This window comes from Phascolarctos cinereus, unplaced genomic scaffold, assembly GCF_003287225.1.
Source record: "Phascolarctos cinereus isolate Bilbo 61053 unplaced genomic scaffold, phaCin_HiC Scaffold_1;HRSCAF=81, whole genome shotgun sequence".
Classification (NCBI taxonomy): domain Eukaryota; kingdom Metazoa; phylum Chordata; class Mammalia; order Diprotodontia; family Phascolarctidae; genus Phascolarctos; species Phascolarctos cinereus.
The window spans coordinates 92,241,284-92,264,441 of NW_027555514.1; the positions used below are offsets into that span (position 1 = coordinate 92,241,284).

The 23,158-nt window shown below is 39.6% G+C and overlaps 2 protein-coding genes across 2 annotated transcripts; both read right to left on the reverse strand.

Annotated features, from left to right (window-relative positions):
• Positions 1-1,910: 1,910 nt before the first annotated feature.
• On the reverse strand, positions 1,911-23,126 carry LOC110201949 (GTPase IMAP family member 8-like). Its single transcript, XM_020977855.2, is given in 7 exon segments — positions 1,911-5,775; positions 5,777-5,814; positions 10,828-10,876; positions 12,434-13,158; positions 13,853-13,910; positions 21,720-21,797; positions 22,700-23,126. Coding segments are annotated over 6 exon segments (1,548 nt in total). The 5' UTR covers positions 21,735-21,797; positions 22,700-23,126; the 3' UTR covers positions 1,911-5,112.
• On the reverse strand, positions 8,652-9,460 carry LOC144456737 (GTPase IMAP family member 8-like; the record flags this gene model as incomplete). Its single annotated transcript, XM_078152107.1, is given in 1 exon segment — positions 8,652-9,460. A coding segment is annotated over 1 exon segment (804 nt), but the record flags the coding sequence as incomplete, so codon positions are not given.
• Positions 23,127-23,158: the final 32 nt, after the last annotated feature.

Genomic DNA, 23,158 nt, shown 5'->3' on the forward strand with positions numbered 1-23,158 from the left:
TTTTATTGGTAATAATATTCATTGGTTGATGATTTATATGGATTTATTTTGTATACTGCAACTAATACCTTGCTTAACTTTCTGTTGTTTCTCTGGGGTTCTCTAAATAAACCATCACTTTATCTATAAATAAAAATATTTTTCCTCCTTTTTTGCCTATTCTGATTCTTTCAATCCATTTTTCTTATCTTATTGAAATAATGTAATATAGTATATAGAATGCCGGCCTCAAAGACAAGAGAACCTGGGTTCAATTCATAATGGCTGAATAACCCTGAGCAAATCACTTAACCTCTCAGGGCTCTAGGTAACTTGAGATACAGATTACCAAGAAAGTGTTAATCTGTATTGTTAGAGGGAGGTTCCTCATTCAGGAATTCTCTAAACCAATGAAATCGTGGGTTCAGTTATTATGTCTATCATATTGCTACAGTTAAAATTTCCAGAACTAAAGCATGTGATAGTGGAAACAATGAACATCCTTTATTGACCTTTGCTCTTGTTGGCACAGTTTCTAGCATTTCTCCATTATCTCTCCAGAAGTAACATAGCTCTTGATTTTATTTTGTTTTATTTTTTGGTGAGGCAATCAGGGTTAAGGGACTTGCCCAGGGTCATACAACTAGTAAGTGTGAAGTGTCTGAGGCCAGATTCAAACTCAGGTTCTCCTAACTCCAAGGCCAGAGCTCAACCCACTGTGCTACCTAGCTGTCCCATAGCTCTTGATTTTAAATGTTTTTTTCATTATGTTATAAAAATGTCCTTTTATTCCTATTTATTTTAGCATGCTTTTTCAAACACCAAAGAGCACTGTTATTTTTTTCTGTCTGTCTTTTTTTCCATGTCTATTGAAATAGAGGGATTTTTATTATTTTCATTATGAATATAATTTATTGTATTTATGGTTTTCCTAATGTCAAACCATCCTTGCATTATTTCTGGCTAGGCAAATGGGGTTAAGTGACTTGCCCAGGGTCACACAGCCAGTAAGAGTTAAGGATCTGAAGCCTAATTTGAACTCAGGTCCTCTTGACTCCAAGGACAGAGCTCTACCCACTGCATCACCTAGCTGCCTCCATCCTTACATTCTTGATACAGCTCTGATCTAGTATTACTAATACTGCTGTAACCTTTTTACTAATATTTCATTTAATAAGTTTGTATCTTTGTTCATTAGTGATGCTGTTGAATAGTTTTCTTTCTCTGCTTTATTGTAACAATAGTTATCAATAAAGCTAATAATAAATATAAGGCTTGAAGGTTTACAAAGTACTTTACACATATTGTCTCATTTGATCCTCACAACAATCCTGAAAGCTAAGTGCTATTATGATCCCCATTTTATGGTTGAGGAAACCGAGGCTGAGAGAGATCAACTGACTTACCCAGGATCATACAACTAGTAAGTGTCTGAAGGCAGGATTTGAACTCAAGTCTTTCTAACTCCAGGTCCAACATACCATCCACTATACAATCCAGTTGCCTCCTTGAAGTGGTGATCAGGAGGCATAACCTCATAGGAGTATGATAAGTTACTGTCTTTCTCTATTTTTATGAACAGCTTACAGAATATGGTGAGGTAGGTGTTTGTTCTCTAAATATTTCATTGAACTCATTTTTAAATCTATCTGGTCTAGGATTTTGTTCTTTAGGAGTTTATTTATAGTTTGCTCAAACTTCTTTTCTGAAGTTAAGTTCTATATTTCATGTTTTGTTAATCTTGGTATGTCATATTTTTATTTATTTTTAATTAATTTGTTTTCAGCTTTGATTCTGTGGAGGGTTTTTGACCCACTTATTCTCTAGGGTAATATTATTTAGTTTCTATTTTCTGAGTTTTTTGTTCATGTTTGCTTTATTCATCATAATTTTTATTACATTAACTTCTATAAATGATATGTGACACTGTCGAGTTTATCAAGGGTACTTTTATTAAATTCCTGACTTAAAGCAACTTAGTGAGTATATGAAAAAGTAGCCACAACTAATATATACCTTCTAAGGAATAGAAAGACGCTCAATATTTGGTCAATCCAATTACACTTTTTTCTTCAAAAAAATATATGCACTTAGTTATTTCGCTCAATTCATTTCCTATTCTGATTCCCACAACACACATTGAAAACATCTCAAGTTTCTTGAGAGGTATAATAGGGAATACTCAGTCCAAAATCTCATTTAAACTAGTCCTAAACAACGTTGCCTTACTCAGGAAGGCAGAAACAGCAATGGTAGATTAGAAGCCAGTGGGTAGAGGCAAGGGAGGTGGATGCTAGCAATCAGAACAAATGGCTTTGGGCAAAGAAGATTGGGGTTACACCCCACTTGGTTTGGTTTCTGGTGAGGCTTCATTTAGTCATTTCTGGAAAGCTGGGGGCTCACAGTGTGGTTTCTTCTCCAAGAAGCCTATGAGCCAGGAAACTAGCCTTGGTCCCCCAGATCCTACTTCCAGCCTAACCCCCATACCTGTTATCTAGGGGAATAAAAAAAAGAAATAACAGAAAAATATAATGTATTAATTTGTTCAGATTCCATACACAAATCAATATCAGTCCCCATACATAAATGAACATAATATTCTACAGACTCACAGGGGTGCCAGTGTGGAGAAGGGAAAAAAATCTGCAGGAAAGCTCGTAGTCTGAGAGGAGTTAAGGCCTCAATGCCATCTACCTCGCTTCACAGAAGAAAATCTCTACAAGTTGAGTTCAGATGACTATATTCCCAGCATCTGCTGATGCCTCCCTTCTGGTGCTGATGCTGCTTCCTGTGGTCCCAGAGCTTCCTTCCTTTTGCTGCTCAACTCTGCTTCCACTGAAGTTCTGCCCTGTGCCACTGCTTATTACCGTTACCATTGTCACCTCCTGAAATGTTGTCCCCTGCAGATGTCATCCACTGGAGCTCTTGATCTGCAGCTGTCATTTGCTGAAGTTGCACCCTATTTTTACTCTCTACCTCCACAGCTGTCTTCATGTGTTTCTCCACTGCACTGCCACTGCCCTCCACCACATCCCCTGCATTCTGCCTTTTCTCTGGCTTCTTAAGTAAGACTCACTGAATTAAGATTAAGATAAGGGCTGAGGCCCTAAAGGCTCTTTGGTGATCCTGCTTTATATAGCTTTGGAAAAGTGTCCTTGCTTCCACTGAGTGGGACCACACAGGCCATGTTCCTTGAGGTTGGTCAATACACTTTCATCTCTGTCTTTGCTTGTTTGGCTTCACTTTACCTAGCATCACCACCCATGTGATATTGCTCAGGTGGCTATAATTCATTAATTACTCCTCTAAATGGAAAGCCCCTAACCGTTACTTTTGGCTGAGTCAGACTGAACTCAATTCACCTTCTCCCTGCCTTGGAGTACAGGCAGAGTCCTCCCTCCCTGACTAAGCAGAACCTTCTACTGAGGCTAGGGGAACAAGATCGAGTCTCTCATTTGCCCCTTTAATTCTTGTCATGCCCTAGCTCTGACAATTGTCTTGAAATGTTCATGAGTCTCAAGAAGATACTAAGGAAAGAGAGGGGAACTCTACCAGCAAAGCTTTTCCCTCTTATCTATCACAAAATGAAATAGATATCTCTAAAGAAATCTCTTTGATTACTGCCAGGAGAGGAGCAAGAGGTTTGGGGCCAGAGGCTGGCCACTCTGCTTCTCTCAGAAAAATATCACTAGGCTACATCTATACTCATCTTCCCCTAAAATATTTTTAGTATATGGAAAATTGTTTTTAGTTTCAAGCTAAGCTCCTTGTTGGTATCATTTAACAGGGAAGGAGTTTTCCAAGTTATATATCCAAAATCTTGACTCATTCCACAAAGAATACACAAAGAAGATGGCTATCTAAGCCGGTAGCAAATAGAAATCAGAGGAAGTATACATATGACAATATATAACACAGAATTTGAGTAACTGAGCTTTCCCATTGGGAGTGAGATAGTGTGTGTGTGTGCATGCGCGTGTGTGTGTGTGCGTGTCTGTGTGTGTGTGCGAGAGAGAGAGAGAGAGAGAGAGAGAGAGAGACAGAGACAGAGAGACAGAGACAGAGTTAGAGACAGAGAGACAGAGAGAGAGGATACAGAGAGGGACACAGAAAGGAATAGGGACAGGGAGAGAAGAAGGGGGGGGGGAGAGGAGAAGGAGGGAGGGAGAAAGAGAGAGAGTCTCAGATCTCACTCAATGGGAAATTCCCCAAAGTTTCCAGTGTAGCAAACTGGGGACATGGACACGATAGAAGTTGCCAGGTCCTTTACATGTCAGCTTCTTCCCAGTCTTTCTCTCTCTTCAGAGACCTAAAAGGAGCCTGGAATCCCATGTCTTCTTCCCTTGAAACTGGAAGCCAGAAGGCACATTCTCTCTTCTCCCAAGCTCTCACCAACACTATCCTTCATGCAGATGTGAAGCATTATCTCCACCAAAGAGCAGAGTCTTATGCAAATGGACTTTGAGTCACAGGTTATGCTAATATAGATCATAGCCCAACAGGAAAGAGGAATCAAAATATCGATTTATATTAAAATCTTCTTTCCAGAAGGTGATGCTCTTCTCTGTCCACACACTTGCCGCATGGACTAAGTGTTCCCCATGATCTGCTTGGTCTAAGCCAGCTATATTGTGATGATTTCGAGCCCCCATAGAACAGTTATCAACTTGAAGAAGAAAAATCAGTCTCCATAATCAAAGTATTTCTTTGTTATTGGTGCCTCAGATCTGTCCCTCTGCTCACTTTCCCTTGCCCTGAAAACACTTGCATATCTCTTCCTTCTTGATTGTCTCCCTAGACTTTGTATCGCCCCCTCCTCGGTTGGCTGTCTGATACTTGAGTCCTTTTCAAATGGTTACTGCCTTGCCACTTGTAATTTCATGCATGTCCAGATTCTTTCCAATTTACCTACCTGACTGCAACTCACAACCTAGTTTTGACCCTAAGTCTGTTTCCTCAAAACTTGCTTCAATTTTTCACCTTCTATTTTTTACAATCTGATGCTAGCCACACCCCAGCATTACAATAAACCAATAAATCCACCTATCTGACTGTCCCCAAGAATGCCCTCACCATATGTCCTGAGGTACTCCTTATTTTATGGGTCATCAGGCACAGCAAGAACCAACTGGATTACAGAAAAAATGAATTCTTCTCATATACCAATTTGTCTCTTGTCTTGAATAAATGTTTCCTCCGGAAATCTTCAATCCTTCTGGTGTAAGTCTCAGGTCTATAACTGAAAGCATAGCCTTGGCCTCCATGACTCTGGACCAGTTTATCCACCATTTCCAAGAGCTCATTAACTTGCTCTTCTTGGGCTAGACCACTTTCTTTATTGTTAAAAGCACAAACTCTGCTTCCACACTGTTTAATTAGCGTTGTAAGAGGTTGATTATCTGAAGTCTGGATGTAATTTTCCAGTGTTCCAGTACCTAAATCTTCTTTCCGGGTGAAGAGCACAATCATGTGCTCAGTGATCTCATTTCCAAATACGGCTTTTAGTTCCCTAATGCTCTTCTCATCTTCTTGAGTGAACCTGCCCAGCTGAATCACCAGAATGAAGACTCTGGCTCCTGGAGATAGGCAAAGGCTACGAACGACTTCTTTCCCTTGTTTAGAAAGAAGATCTTCACTAGCCAGGGTAAGGTCAAAGGATGGAGTATCAACAACTATAATAGTCTTCTCTTTCCAGGTTCTGTCCTTATTCTGACAGGTTGTAGTGACTGATTTTCCAGCAAGTTTGGCTACAAAAGTATGCTCCCCAATAATGGTGTTCCCAGTTGAGCTCTTCCCCAGTCCCACTTCTCCCTACAAGGATGAGGCTCAGCATATCTGTGGGAAGAAACATATGAAAGATTAACAATCATGTCCTCATTGGAAATGCTACTGTCCATGTGTTCTCTATTTCTCAAATGCTGCTTTGCTGGTCCAGTTTACATGTCTCCTCTAATATTTCCTCTTCTCTGGCTGAAGATATACCCTCCTATTTTCAATGTAATGGGAACACCTGATGAGCAACCAGTCCTGGAACCATATATATGTGTCTGGTGGCAAGCCTATATCTCAGGGCCCTCTGAAGCTAAGAGTCATTACACATTGTATCTAGTAGGAAAGAAAGAGAATGAGTTTCTCCACTGGGGCCTTTTGCATGCACTCTCACTTTTGACTCAGCACCCAACCAAGTGGCCTTCTCCCCCCCCACCCCCCATTAATCAGTGAGCAGACAGGAAAGAGCCCCAGAATATAACTGCACATGTTCTTAAGTGGAGAACTGGACCCCTCCATTCCACATTGTGTACTTCTAGAAACAAGCTCACCAAATGTACATGCTCCAAGGACTCGGCCCTTATTGTTAAGTTCCATGTCACGTGAACAATAACAAATTCCTTCTCAATCAGGAAACAGGATGATCTAGACAACTCAATACTGCTAAGCCCTTTCTACCACAGTCAGGCAAAGTAGCACTACAAGAGAGTTCCAAAGGAACAGTTGACACACTGGCACATTACATTAGGTTTTTGAGAGTTCGTGGTGGGGTTTGGTTACAACCTATTAATTAGGTTACTGCAAAATATTTTGCTGAAATAACGATCTATAGAGTGTGCTTTTGTCTTGATTACCTGAAAGTGATCAGAAATATGCCATCATATATTACCAGTTTTTGTAAAATTAGAATACACCAAGATATACTGCAATGAAAACCATGTTAAACATTATTGAAATTATTTGATGATTCTCTTAAGGACCATTACTAGAAAATATCAGCTATCATTTTCTACTATAAATGGCAAAGGAAAATGAAATTGTTTGAGCTCTCTAGTTGTTGAAATTACAGATAAAAAAGAATTTTCCATACATTTATCCTATTGTTTTTCTTTATGCCTATCTACTAGGCAGCATGTGTCTCTCATCCACTAAATTCCTCAAGATTCATTAATTTGTAAAGTCTTCATGAATTCATTATAATTTACCCTAAAGGCAATTAGAGAGAATTCTTCTCACTGTCTCCTGGGAGAAAATTGTCATATTACAATGCTCATAGTGCTTCTAGTTTTGCTTTAGAAGGTGAGTATTATTTCCTTTCTCTTTGGGAGTTCCTACACCAGTAGAGAATTACAACTGCAAACACTATTTTATATTGCTGGATCATAGGGAAATTGGAGATCTATGCCTCTATATAGTAAGACAATGTGACATCACAGAAAGAAATGTAGACTTACCAAAGGAACAAAGAAGAAACACAGCACCTACCTCTTGTGAGATGACATGGCCAACGTGACAATTTATTGTATCGCACTGTACATATTTGTTATGAGGGTTTTTTTAATTGTTCATTCAAATTTTTTTAAATTGTGAGGGGCAGTAAAAGGGAGAGATAATAAATGTAAAATAAAAATAAATTAACTTTTAAAAAATGCAGCCTATTGGAGCTGGGAATTTAGAGATGGTCTTACCAAGTAAGTTGACTTTCTTTTGATGAATTTCATTCTCATTTATACATTTATGAAAAAGAAGGGGATGAAACAGCCCATGGGAATTGTCAAATTCTTCTGCCTTTGAAGAATGCAAATGGAAATAAAAAGATTCTTCCAAGATCAGTAGCTGAGGATCCCAAAGTACACAAGGCTATCCTGGGTGCTACAGATAGTAACAGCCTATACTCATGGAACCTGTCCACCTAAAGCTTCAGATCCTAAGGAAAGCTCAGCTAGACCTTAATAAATGTTCCTGCTGGCCCTACCAGTGAAGGGAATGGGAGTGTCAAAATGCTGTGTTTCATCTTTGGTCCTCTGCTAAGTCTAAATCTCTTTCTGCAATACCACATTGCCTTACCATAGATGCAGAAGCATACAAAGACTCCTCAAATCTACCTCCCATCTGAAGTGTTTCCTAGAATTTCTTCTATGTTGATTGTTCTCAGTTGATTCTCTGTGAGGAGCTCTCAACTGTGGTAGGAGCTCTGAAGGATATCCATAAGGGATAATTGAGGTTCTAAACCCCACTGTTCTCCTGTACTTAGTATTATAGGGACAATGCTCTGTAGCCTAAGTATCCCCCAGGCTAGTCTCTGAATTTTTTAAATATGGAAACTGAAGCCCACAAGGAAAAGTAACTTGTTCAATTGCCCGTCTCCCTTCAGTGACAGAACCAACTTGTGCCAGTTATCACATCTTCTAAGTTAGTCTAAGGTCTATTCAAAGATAGATGCCCCAGAAGCTTAAAAAGGTAACATTACAGGAATGCAATGGAAACTCCAAGGCACAAATCTTGGAAATAATGCTGTTCCAGTCAAAAGGTCAATGTACTCATCAGTTAAGGCAAAGTAGGGGAAAGACCAGCAAATATGGAGCTGAGAGACCTGGGTGCTCATCCTTGTTCTACCACTTACTGCCTGTGTGACTCTGAGTGGAGTCTTTCACATGTCTTTACATTACTTTTTGCATTTGGCATACAAGAAAGAAATATAATTGTAACCTTCCAGTCTCCATGGGATCCTTCTGAGGGTAGCTCATATTATGGATATGCAATAGAAGCAAAAGCACGTAGTGCAAAGAGTACAGAATATAGCTTAGGGGACCCTTCTACTTATGACTATGTGATCTTTGGTAACTCAGCTAATGTTCGTAGCTATCAGTTGTTCATCTGTAAAAATAAAGGGCTAAAATGGATCATTTTAGTTTTTTTTAATCCCATAATAAATTCTTTTTGAGTTAAAACTGTGAGAGATTGTTGGGAACAATGTAAGGTTTAGGTTCAGATTCTTGGCTTCATTTCTAGGACATTTAGTAGGTTTGGCAACATATGCCTCAGAATCTTTAGTATATTTTTGCTTTCTTCTATTTACATTAAATTGAGCATAGCATTAGCCACCTTTCTGCTTCATCAACAATTCAATGTCCTCAAGGAGCCCCTGAACCTGAGAATCCTGTTCTTCCCCATCTACTTTGTTGTTGAAAGCACAATACCGATCCCCACAATTCTGAACCAGCTCCTTCAGGTACTCAGTGTTTTGAACATACGCTGGAAGTGATTCATCTCCCAGATCTTCTTTCCTTGTGATGAGAAGTAACATGTGCCTCCTGGCTTCAGCTCCAAAGAGCTCCTGGATGCCCTTCGCTATCTCTTTATCTTCCACTGTGTGATGGCCAAGAGGAGTCACTAAGAGCAGGATGTGGGGACCAGGAGAACAGAGGGTGATGCAGTGCCTGATCTCTTGTTCCCTCTCTTCAGTAGAGATGTTTGGAGAGAAAAGATCAGGAGTATCAATGACCACAACTTCCCTCTTTCCCACAGTTCCACTTTCTTTCTTGCAAGTTTTGGTCACTGGAACGTCACTGAACTTGGACTCAAACACTCGCTTCCCGAGGATGCTGTTTCTTGTTGCACTCTTCCCTGCACCATATTTCCCTAACAGGAGAATTCTCAGTTCTGAGGATACAGAGGGCAGTTCTGGCTCTCTTCCTGCTCCTGGCTCTTGTCATCTGGCTTTGTTGGCACAAAAGTGACCCATGAATAGTCATTCCCTCTGACTTCCATGAGGCCATCAGTATAACAAGAGAGTATATGCTATTTCACTGCAGTTTAATTCCACTCACAAGGCATTCATTAAGCAATCTATGAGGTGGTCAAATCTGTACTACGCATGATGGTGGGTAGAGAAAGAGGAGAAGGTACCCTTATACAAGGCATTTTAAGGATTTATCATCAAAAGGGGACAAGACAGCCCTGCCTCAGTGAGTGAAGCATTTTGTCAGTCAAGTCAAATAACAAACACATCAAAAACCAGTGTGCAGAGCCTTGTGCCATATGCTAAACAGAGTTTAGCTAAAACAATACTCACATTCATACAGCATCTGTAGTCCCATAAGACAGAAATCTACATAACTATAATACATACAGCAAATTGGGGGGACCAAACCGATGATTTCATCAGTATAAGGAATCCCGGGGAAGAAACACCCACTACCAATGCAATTTAGCACCTGCATTGCAACTTATGGTTGCTTGGAGCACTGAGAGGGTAAGTGGCAGGTGGCCCAGAATTCTTTTGGGACATCTACTCAAACTGGTCTATTCTTATCCACAGAGGTCTGGTGGTATATTCTGTGCAGGTCTACAACAATGACTGAATCCATAGCATGATGTACTGCTGGTCTACCTTACTTCTCTAATTTAAGTCCACACACAACCTCATCTTTCTCATCTTCTAAACAACCCGTATGAATGAGCCTCGTGGCCTATGGAAATCTGTGATGACCCCATTAACTAGTAGCTCATTTGGATTATTCTGTTTTTGGTTTTGTGTTTTAAAATTTTCTACAACTCAAATACACAATAAGAAAAGAATAAGAAACATAAACTTAAATACCAAATAAGAAAAGAAAAAAAATGTAATGTCACAGCAGAACATGAGAGGATTTATTTATCATTTATTATAGGAAGGAAAGAAGGAAATAAGTATTTATTAAGTGCCTACCATGCACCATGTACTGTGTTAATTTCTTTAACAACTTATCTCATTTGGTCCTCATAACAACCTTAAGAACTAGATGCTATTATTATTCTCATTTTACAGTTCAGGAAATTGAGGTAGATAGAGGTTAACCAGGGTCACACAACTAGTAAGTGTCAGGCCATATTTGCATTCAGGTCTTCCAGGTCCAGTACTCTATCCACTGCCCTGTGTAGCCTCTGTTATAGAAATATGAATTATTGTTGTTGTTATGCTGCATTTAAGGATCTACCTTATCTCAGCAATTGGTTCCTCTTTCTACTTCCTTTTACCTAAGGCGATGCATTGATACACACTCAGGGATGAGGACAAGACTCAAAATGTAGTCTTACCAGGTAGATTGGGTTCCTTTTGATGTGTTTTGACTCCTGTCACACAACTCTGAAAAATAAGAGGGAAGCATCCCACATGAATCACCAAATTCATCATGTTCCAAAGAATGGCAACAAAAATTTAAAAAACACTCTTCAAAGATCAGTATTTGAAGCTTCTGAAGAGCGTATTGTCCCAGAAGTTATCAATAGTACCCCTAGTACTTCTCCTCCTAAATGTTCAAGAGTCTGGAAGAGGAATTCTTAACTTTTTTGTGTCATAAGCCCCTTTGGCAATCTAGAGAAATTCGTGGATCACTTGTCAGAATAGTGCCTTTAGATGCATAAAATAAAATAAGTAGGATTACAAAGGAAACCAATTATATTGAAATATAGTTATTGAAATATTTCTTAAAGTTCATGGACTCCAGGTTAAGGACTTCTGGCCTAGCACAAGGCCAGCTAGGTCTACGCAGAAAGACAATTCATTCATGTGTTGCTCATACTGCAGACTCCACTGCAGAAAGGAGAGGACCGACATGAGAGAATTTCAAAAATTGCCACTCCTGTGAGGTTTTGCTTGTATCTACTTCTTCCTTGATTTCTTATCACATACCTCTCTATGAAGGGCTCTCAAATGTGGTAGAAATATCCAGTGACTCCACACATGATGACTATTATTCTCACCGTTACCCTCCAGAGCTTTTGGACTATAGGAACAGTGTGCTGTTGCCTAAGTATTATCCAGTCTGACACCTTCATTTTATATTTAACCACAAAGAAGACATTCTTGGCCAGCTGTCTGACCCTATTCAGTAATAAGGAGAAAGAGCAGCTCTTTCCCAGAATTCCACTTTTTCACCCTCACTGGTCATGTGCTCCATCAAATGGCCAAGGGCCCTTGGGGTTAACACCAAACTCTTTACAACTCTCAAAGAAATGGCTGTCTCTCCTGTGTTTCCCCTACCCCATTTTGGTAACAATGCTTGTGTTATTAATATAAGGATTTAGTGTCTGGATTTATTCCATCATATATATAGATAGAGATAGAGATAGAGATAGAGATAGAGATAGAGATAGAGATAGAGATAGAGATAGAGATAGAGGTAGAGATAGAGATAGATAGAGAGAGAGATACATTCAAATGTATTTATATATCTATATACATATATACACATGCACACACATTCATATATACATATGTGTTTGTACATGTGTAATTTTCACATATGTATACACTTGTATGGGTTTTTAAAAATCATACAAGTAAAGAAAGGAATAAAATGAAATACATCAAAGAAGCCTATGGATACATCCTTCTCAAACGTGGATCTTCATAAGAACAAATATCTCCAAACTGCCTTGGTCTATAGGTAAGACAAAACCAAGATGTTCAAAGATAGTTCAGATGCTCAGAGTCAAACCTCCTTTATGCCATGAGGCAAATCAACTAACCTTTAATGAACAATTCCTCATCTGTAAAAATGAAGGGCTTGGGCTAGATGATCTCTAAGGTCCTTTTGGATTTCTAAATCCTATGACAAATACTTTCTTACACTTAAAAGCATCATTAAAATGTGAGAGGTTATTATTCTGAACCATGCAATGCTTACGTTCAGGTACTTACCTTCCTTTCTAGGGTATCTGGTAGTTTTGGTGAGATATCTGCTTTGGAGTCCATAGTATTTTCTTGCTTTCTTCCACTCACATTAAATTCAGCATAGCACTGGCCACCTTTCTGCTTCATCAACAATTCAATGTCCTCAAGGAGCCCCTGAACCTGAGAATCCTGTTCTTCCCCATCTACTTTGTTGTTGAAAGCACAATACCGATCCCCACAATTCTGAACCAGCTCCTTCAGGTACTCAGTGTTTTGAACATACACTGGAAGTGATTCATCTCCCAGATCTTCTTTCCTTGTGATGAGAAGTAACATGTGCCTCCTGGCTTCAGCTCCAAAGAGCTCCTGGATGCCCTTCGCTATCTCTTTATCTTCCACTGTGTGATGGCCAAGAGGAGTCACTAAGAGCAGGATGTGGGGACCAGGAGAACAGAGGGTGATGCAGTGCCTGATCTCTTGTTCCCTCTCTTCAGTAGAGATGTTTGGAGAGAAAAGATCAGGAGTATCAATGACCACAACTTCCCTCTTTCCCACAGTTCCACTTTCTTTCTTGCAAGTTTTGGTCACTGGAACGTCACTGAACTTGGACTCAAACACTCGCTTCCTGAGGATGCTGTTTCCTGTTGCACTCTTCCCTGCACCATGTTTCCCCAAGAGAAGAATTCTCAGCTCTGAGCATACAGAGGGCAGTTCTGGCTCTCTCTTCTGCTCCTGGCTTTTGTCATCTGGCTCTGTTGGCACAAAAGTGACCCATGAATAGTCATTCCCTCTGACTTCCATGAGGCCATCAGTATAACAAGAGAGTATATGCTATTTCACTGCAGTTTAATTCCACTCACAAGGCATTCATTAAGCAATCTATGAGGTGGTCAAATCTGTACTACGCATGATGGTGGGTAGAGAAAGAGGAGAAGGCACTCTTATACAAGGCATTTTTAATGATTTATCATCAAAAGGAAGCAAGAGAGCCCTGCTGAGAAAAGAGTTTTGTCAGTTAAGTCAGAAAGTAAACACTTGTTTAAAAACTACTATGTACGGTAACTACTTGTGGCAGAAACCTGGAAAAGAAAAAGAGATTACCGGAGTACACTCATCAGATTGGCTAACATGATAGAAAAGGAAAATGACAAATGCTGGAGATGATAAGGGAAAACAGGTACATTAATGTGTTGTTGATGGACCTATGGAAATGATTCATCTAGTCTGGAAAACAATTTGGAACTATACCCAAAGACTACAAAACTGTGTGTAGAATTTGACCCAGCGACATTGGTAGTAGGTCTGTACCCCAAGAGGAAGAAAAAGGAAAATGACACTATGAAAAAAAATTATGGTAGCTCTTTTTATAGTAGCAAAGAATTGTAAAACCACCATCATCTAGGTCATTTGTAGCGAAGTGAGAACTCTTCCCCATCCTGTGCTTACCTTGTTGTCTGTCTTGTAGCTTTTCTGGGTGATCCATGTCTGTAATTTGCTGAAATTTCTGAATTGGAGTGGTGAGAAGAGAGAGAAATAAAGTATTCAAAATGGTATCAGATTATTCCAGTCACAAGTTATCCCAGATGACACAATTTATGAACTTTTTTGACAAAAGGACTTATTTTGTATTTTCTAAGACTCCTTTCTTCCAAAAAACATAGAACTTTTTAAATTAATGTGGAATATAGCAAATTCCATTGTTAAAAATTTAACATTATTTCAGTTCAACAAGAAGGTCCCTTCTGGCTCTAGATCTGTTATCATGTAATACCTGACATCTTTTGTTGATATTCAATACCACTTGTAGTATTTAGTCTAATACTAGACATTTAGTAGATGTTCAAAAGCTCTTATAAATTGGTTATTTCATTACTTCCATAATGCATTATTCATCCGTGAGGGGATGTCTGCCACTAAGCAGTTTATGACCCTCTCATGCCTTAGAAGATGGTCTTCAAGAGTTGCTTTGACTGAAAAATCCACCACTCTGCCTTTCTAAAGATAGGTTACCCTTAAGTGAGAGATACAGAGAATCTATTGCCATGTTGTCTACTCAACAAGCATTTATTAAGCTCCTACTATGTGTCAGGCACTGTACCTAGTGCTGAGGATACAAAGAAAGGCAAATGATAGTTCCTTCTCTCAAGAAGCTCACAATCTAATGGAGGAGACAACATACTAACAACCGTGTCTGATCAAGCTATAGGCAGGATAAATTAGAGATAATCAGCAGAAGGAATGCACAAGATTTAAGGGGGATTTGCAAAGGCTTCTTGGAGAAGATGAGATTTTAGCTGGGATCTGAAGGTATCCAGGAAAGCCAGGAGGTAGATATGAGAAGGAAGAGAATTTCAGGCATGGGAAATAGTCAGTAAAATGCATAGATGGGGGAGATGGCATTTTTGTGAAAGGAGTAGCAAAGAAGACGATGTCACCAATAATAGAATCCATGGAGAGAGGCCAGAAAATGGCAGATTGTGAAAGGCTTCAAAAGCCAAGTGGAAGGTTTTACATTTGATCCTGGAAATGAGAGGAAGTCACTGAAGTTTATTGAATAGATTTTACGAAGGTAGAAACAACAGGATTCGTTAACAGATGGATATGCTTAATATCCAACAGATAGAGAAATCAAGGATAATGCCTAGATTGTGAGCCTGGGTGACCAGGATGATGGTGATGCGCTCCATAGAAATAGGAAGGTTTAAAAGAAGAAGGAACTTGGGGGAAAGGGGAATGATGAGATCAGTCTTGGACATGTTAAGTCTAAGATGTCTGTGGGACATCCAATTTGATATGTCTAATAGGAAGTTAGGGATGTGAGTTACAGGAGATGTTAGACATGGATAAGTACATCTGAAAATCATCAACATAAAGATGATAAGTGAATCCAAGGGAACTGATGAGGTCACCAAGCAAAATAGCATAGAGGGAGAAAGGGGCCCAGAAGAGAGTCCTGCGGAACACTTGACTATGAGCAGGCTTGACATGGATGAATACCCAGCAAAAGAGACTAAGGAGGAACAATCAGGGTAGAGGAGAACTAGGAGAGAGTTGTGTCATAAGAGAGAGTGATCAAAGGCTTCAGAGGATTGACAAAAGATCATTAGATTGGCAATTAAGAGATCATTGATGATTTTTGGAGAGACCAGTTTCAGTTGAATGACAGAGTCAGAAGCCATACTACTGAGAGTCAAAAAAACAATGGGAGACTTCAGCTTCTGGGAGCCAAAATGGTGGAGTAAGACGTAAGTCACTAAATAAGTAAGTCACTCTTACCCTCCCTTATTAACCTCTGAAAGCCCAAAAAATATCACCCCAGGAAAAACCCTAGAACATCTGAACCAGAAGAAAGATGGGACGCAGCAGTCCAGTAGCCCAGGTAGCTTGAGGGATTAATGGGAAAGGCCTGTCTTACTGTGGGGGAAGGAAAGCAGTACAGAAAGGGAGGTGTCCCAGCAAGCTAGTAGAAAGCCCCACCTCAGCATACCAGGAGGAAATCCTGAAACCCAGGTGGTGGATCAGGCAAACACCAACACCTGGATCCCCAAGTGCCTCAGTGAGGGTGGGGAACCACTGGAAACCAGCTTGGAAAACCACCAGGTGCCTCAGCATTCTACAACAACTGGCTGTCCTAGTGTCTCAGCAAAACTAAGGGAAGCAACACTCCAAGGGGCCCCAGGAAGATAAACATCCTGCAACATACATCTGAAAGGAGCTGAAGAAAGCAAAGGGAGGGAAAGAAAAGGTCTGGGTGAGCAGAAAGTCTCCAGGGGCCACACTACCCAATCCTACCCCTAGAGTTCCACTGTTGCTGATTCCAGCCCAACACCAGGTAAGTTGCCAGAACCCTACAGCCTCCAACTGCCAGCATCGGACACCAGGCCCTAGGCTCCCAACCCAAGAAGCTTGGGTCAGTGCCCTCTGCTGCCTAGCCAGAGAACTCAATCTCTTTAAAGGCCAGAGAATAAGCAAACACCATCAGCAAAAAGAAAGGTACAATAGATTCTTACTACAGGAAGAGTGAAGGTCAAGGCAGAAATTCTGAAGAGGACAACATTGTCAACAAACCCACATGTGGAACCTCAAAAGGGAATATGAACTGGTCTGAAGCCCAAAAAGCCTTCTTAGAAGAGCTCAAGAAGGATTAAAAAATGGGAAAAGAAATGAGAGGTATGCAAGAGAGAGCAAATAACTTGGAAAAGGAAGGACAAAAATTAACTGTAGAAAACAAGTCCTTAAAAAATATAATTGGCCAACTGGAAAAAAGTACACTAAAGAAAACAAATCCCTAAAAAATACAATTGGCCAAATGTGGAAATCTAATAGAAGAAAACAATTTGTTAAAAATTAGAATTGGGCAAATGGAAGCTAATGACTCTATGAGAGAGCAAGAATCAGTCAAACAAAAACAAAAGAATGAAAAAATAGATGAAAACATAAAATACCTCATTGGTAAAACAATTGACCTAGAACATTGATCCAGGATAGACAATTTAAAAATTATTAGTCTACCTGAAAATCACAATAAAAAAAGAGGGCTAGACAGTATCTTTCAGGAAATCATAAAGGAAAACTGCCCTGAGGTCCTAGAACCAGAGGGTAAAATAGCCATAGAAAGAACACACAGATCACCTCCTGAAAGACAGCCCAAATTGAAAACATCAAGTAATATAATAGCAAATTCCAAAATTACCAGGTCAAAGAGAAAATACTGCAAGAAGCCAGAAAGAAACAATTTAAATATCATGGAAACATAGTCAGGATTACACAGGACCTTGCAGCTTCTACATTAAAAGATCATAGGGCGCAGAGTATGATATTCCTTAAGGCAAAGGAACTTGGATTACAACCAAGGAACAACTACCCAGTGAAAATGAGCATGATCTTTCAGGGGAGGAGATGGACATTCAACAAGACAGGGGACTTCCAAACCTTCCTGATAAAAACAACAGAGCTAAACAGAAAATTTGATCTTCAAGTACAAGACTCAAGAGAGACATAAAAAGGTAAACCAGACAGAAAGAAACATGTTATTAATAAGGGCAAACTGTTTATATCCCTACAAGGGAAGATGACACTTATAACCCTTGAGAACTGTATTGTTATTACACCATGTTAAAGGGGTATACATAAAGGGGGTGGGTATAAATTGACTTTGTTATAATGATAAAAAAAAATCTAATCAAGTAGATTAAATGTATCCAAGTAAGTGGATTAATCTGATCTAACTAAGAAAATGTACTGAGAGCAAAGGAAAGGAGGAGACAGACAAGGGTAAATTATTACAGGAAAAGGCACAAAAACCTATCACAGCAGAGGGAAAAAAGAAGGGAGATGAGCATTGTTTGAACCTTACTCTCATCAGATTTGGCTCAAGAAGGGAATAACATAATCAGTTATGTATAGAAATCTAACTTACCATATAGACAGTAGGAAGGAAAAGGGAAAAGGAAAAGGGAGGGAGCATAGAAGGGAGGGAAGAAGTAGTAAGGGTAAAGGGGAAGAAAAAGGATGAGGATAATAGAAGGGAGGCGGTAGTCAAAAGTCAAACACTAGTGAGGAGGGAAAAGGAGAAAGGAGGAAGAAAAGCATAAATTTGTGGGGGGAAGAGGAGGAGATGGAGAAAAAGACACAGATAGTAATTATAATTGTGAATGTGATATATGAATGTAATGGAATACTATTGTGCTATAAGAAATGATGAGCAGGAAGACTTCAGAAAAACCTGGAAAGACTTGTATGGTCTGATGCTGAGTAAAGTGAGCAGAACCAGGAGAGCGTTATACACAGTAACAGCCATGTTGTGCAATGACTAATATTGATAGACTTAACCCTTCACAGCAATACAAGGATCTAAGACATCTCCAAAGGCCTCATGATGGAAAATGCTATCTACATCCAAAGAAAGAACTATGGAGTTTGAATACAGATCGAAGCACACTATTTGCTATTTTTTTTTCTCTTCTGTTGAGTTTTGTTTCCTCTTTCTGGTGGTTCCTCCTATTGGTTCTAATTCTTACAACATCACTAATACGAAAATATGTTTAATAAGGATGTACGTGTAAAGCTTATATCAGATTGTGTGCCGTCTTGGGGAGGGAGGTGGATAGGGAGGGAGAGAAAAATTTAAAGCTCAAAAGCTTATGGAAGTCATTGTTGATAAAATAAATTAATTTTTAAAAAAGCAAACAATGGGAGAAAGGGAAGTAGAGGCATCAGTGAGGATCCTTCTGTGATTTCTGATAGCAATGACTTGTCTTGAATTCCATCATAAAGCCTTCCATTTCTACCAATCTACATGAATAAGCCATTTGTTTGGTGTTGGCAATGTTCATGCAGACTTTGTCCACAGAAGATGTTTTATTCTGTTCCTAGGTCTTACTCATTTCTAGCACTAATCAGAGGTTTTGACAAATCCAAAACCAGCTATCTGGGAGCATCTTTTATTACTGCTTGATGTAATGGTGACTTTTATTTCAAAAATATTTCAGAAGAATTTTGACCTGTTTGTCATGTTCCTTGGTAATATCTATCAATCCTTTTCTTCCTTTTTGACAGAGAAGTACTGACCTTTTCATAGATGCCTTAGGGTTGTAAATTCTATGTTTTGTTAATATTATGCAGTTATTATTATTGCTATTAATAATAACAAAAATTCACATTTATGTGGTGCTTTAAGATTTACAACACACCTTTCTCAAAAACAAAACAAAACAAGAACTACATGAATACCTAGAAGAAATGAAGCAAAAGAATAAAAAAATGAAATAAAAGCTCTAGAGGAAAAAAAATGGAAGCAGAATAGGTAGCTTAGATGAGAAAGTGAAAAATCTTACTGAAACAACAGACTCCCTGAAAACTAGAATGGAGCAAACTAAAATTAATGACTCTATGAGAGAGTGAGAAATATTGGAATAAAATCCAAGGATCAAAAAAATAGAAGATATGTAACATTTCCTATGTCAAAAACAATTGACTTGGAAAACAGATTAAGGAAAGAGAATTTTAAGAATACTGGACTCCATGAAAAACAAGACTTAAAAATAAAAGAAAGTTTGGATACTATATTTGAAGAAATCGTAAGTGGAAAATCTATTTTTCCCCTTTGAGTCTCTGCTTACAATTGTAATTCTTTCTCAGAAATCTTTAGATTTGCAATAATTTTTGATACTAGTCTGTTTTTTTTTAAAATCATCTCTCTAGCTTCAGTTCCTGACTTAAAGCTTAGTGCCAAGGACCAGACTAAGGCTTCTGATGAACTTTTGGGGAGGGTAGCTGCCCAGAATCTTCTCATCCAGACGCCCCTGTTTCTTTTGATTGACACCACCACCTAGAGTTGTGCTTCCCTAGAACTTTGAGGTGTAGCTTTCTGGATCTTAATGCCCCTTTCTAGCATCTTAGGACAGAATGTTAGGGAACTCAGAGCCCTGGAGACTGAACTGTCCTAATCTAAGCACTATGGCACCATGCTGGGTCCTTAGGTCTCAGTTTCCTCATCTGTAAAGTTTGGAGGTTGCTGCATGACAGCCTAGTGCAGGACTTGCATTGGAATCTTGCCTCTGACATTCAGTATTTAACTCTCTAGGGGTCAATTTTCCTCACTGGCACATAGCATAAGGTGTGTATGTGTGTATGTACATATATATAATATAGAGATATGTGTGTGTGGGTGTGCACATATATAGGCACATATATCCTAGATAGCCTCGAATGCCCCTTTAAGTCCTAAACCTATATGATCTTATGGCCTCTAGGCAGCTCATTCCATCTATATACATAAAATAATTTTAAATTAAGTTATATATAAAATTAATGATGATGATGATGATATAATAGCTAGCATTTATGTCATGCTTTAAGTTTATGAAGTGCATTTGATTCTCACAACAACGCTGGGAGATAGGTGCTATTATTATCTCAACTTTTACAGATGAGGAAACTGAGGCAGTCACTGGTTAAATGATGTCCAAAGTCACACATATAACCTATATCCGAGGCTGCAAAGCAACTTAGGTCTTCCTGACTCCAAGTCCAGCCCTCTATCCATTGCACTACCTAGCTGCTCTAAAATTAATGTTCTGATCACAATTCCCCATAAATTTTCTGTCTTCCCATGCTCAGCATGGTTGCTCTTTATATGCAACAGAGAGGTCTAAATCACCCCCTCCTTGCTTAGCCCTGATACATTTATTGTATAAGAATGAATCTCAATTGTTCATAAGATAGCAACACTCAAGGTGTTCAGATTGCCTGAGGGACTTGGTGATGCTCTCTGGGCCTGTATAAGACCATCAAGCTAGCTGAAATCACTAAGAGGAAAAGAAACTGTCTCTGAGAAGTAATTGTTTGTGGGGGAGGAGAGTGGTCAGCCTAGATTTCCTTCCCTTTTTGGGTGGAAGAAGACCTTGCAAGTTTTGAAAGGTTAAGAGGGTTTGGACTTTGATCTTCCCATCAGTGCAATGGTTATAGATTGGTCATTTTTCAGTCATGTCCAACTCTTTATGACCCCATTTGGGGTTTTCTTGGCAAAGATACTGGAGTGGCTTGTCATTTTTTTTCCAGTTCATTTTACAGATGAGGAAAGTGAGGCAAAGAAGGTTAAGTGACTTGCCCAAGGATACTGGATTTGCTCTCAAGTCCTCCTTACTCTAGGGCCAGTGCTCTATCCACTGCACTGCCTAGCTGCCCCACATTGATTTTTGAAAGTGTATATCATATTGATATTCTATAAATCAACTCTAAAACTCCCTTCCTTGGCTACCACTCCCTGATATGTTTTTATTTTCTCTTTTTAGAGACGGGTAGGTGGCACAGCAGATAGAGTGCACGGCTTGGAATCAGGAAGACCTGAGTTCAAATCCAGCCTTGGATACTTACTAGCTGTGTGACCCAGGGAAAGTCACATCAGCTTTGTCTCAGTTTCCTCAATTATAAAATGGAGATAATGATAGCACCTACCTTCCAATGTTGTTGCGTAGATGAAATGTAAAGTCCTTAGTGCAGCGTCAGGTATGTAGTTAGCCCTGAATAAATTCTTTTCTCTTCCTTTTTGAATGAAAGCTCCTGGAGAGCAGATTCTTTCTTTTTGTATTTGTATCCCTCTTATTTAGAATAGCGCCTGGAAAGTTCTTAATTAACTCCTGCCCCCCCCATCCCCCAGAGATTGGGTAGGGGACATCAGGCAATTTATGCTAACTGCACTTATATCTTTTTGTCAGGCATTGTGAGGTACCATTACTTCACTGTTGAAGTCCTAAAGTTCTCTTTTTTTAGAGTCCCCTACCATTCAAAGGGGAGACCAAACCTTTCCTACCTGTTCATTTTGCATCCCCCTCACGCTTCACATAGGCTTTAAGATGTCCCACAGTCCACTTCTGGGCAGCACTAGTATCTACGTGTGAAGAAAGAGCTGCTTACTAAATGGTCGGTGCACAGACTGTGATTTACACACTTAGTACAAAATGAAACTTGCTAATTTGTGCAAACAGGAAATCAGCTGCTCTTAAAGCATTAACCTTTTAGTGCCAAACCGCTACTATTTCTCCCTCAAGCTGCTGATCAAAAACTGACAAACAAAAGAAAACTGACTGCAAAATTATTAGATCAAAGAATTTTTTGTTTATATGTTGTTTCTTCCCCCTTCCTATTCCCCATAGTGCTCTTTGCTCCATGCCCTCCCAGGACCATAGTCCCCCTACTCCCTACTCCCTTAAGACCAGGGGTTCTTAAGCTTTTTTCGTGTCATAGACCTTTTAATAGTCTGGTAAAGTCTATGAACCCCTTCTCAGAATCATATTTTGTTCCCTACATTTATTATCAAAGGAAATGTTATGTATCCGTTAGAGGTGATTGAAAATAAAGATACCATTTTTTTCCATCGAAGTTCATGGGCCCCCTGAAACCTGCACATGTATCCCCTGGGGATCCATGGATCTCAGATTAAGAACCCTGCTCTATATTCTGCTCTCTGGAAAGGTCTCAGCCTCACTCATGTACATTTATCCTGAAGGTCTTTAGTCCTCCTCTCTCGGGAGGATAGGCTTTTTAAGTAGCTATTTTCTTTGTGGAATGAAAGGCTCTGCCTCAGTAGAGGGATTCCAGGTGAGCAGGTGGTGGAGAGATTTTTGTAAACCCTCTCAGGGCTCCTGAAATTATCCCAGAAAGGGCACCTTTGCCCTGTCTGAGTGAAGCTGCCCTGCCACTCTGGAGCTCGCTCTGAGCAAATTATAACTTTCAAAAATGTTTGCATTTCAAACACACACAAGCTTATTCACACAGACACATACAAGATACCTCTGTCCTTGTTATCTGGCTCCGGACACTTTCTGCTTGGCTTCAGTTTCCTGGGCTCCACTCCTGATAATGCAGTTTCCAAGTAAGTCCTTAGAAGATCAGAGGCAGGGAAATAAGACTATTGGCTCTCTTCTGTCTGGCTGTTCTTGAGAGCAGCCTTCTTTTTCCTCCCTCAAAGACAAGATATTAAAAACAGCCTTGTATGAAGGGTCTCATAATATCCGCAGTGTAGAGTAACATTGTGAACTCTGGATGTCAAAGGGAAAGCTACTCAGATGTGTGCTGAGTTGTCACGGCTGAAGGCAGAGACAAGCTGACATAAATTTAAAAAAAGACAAACACCCACTCTGATCCTTGGCGTATGGGGCCCTGAAAAATAAGTCTGGGAACAAATGGCTGGCTGCCAGAGGAGCAAAAAGACAGGAAGTTCTGAACAGCCTCCAGCAGGTCAAGGCTATG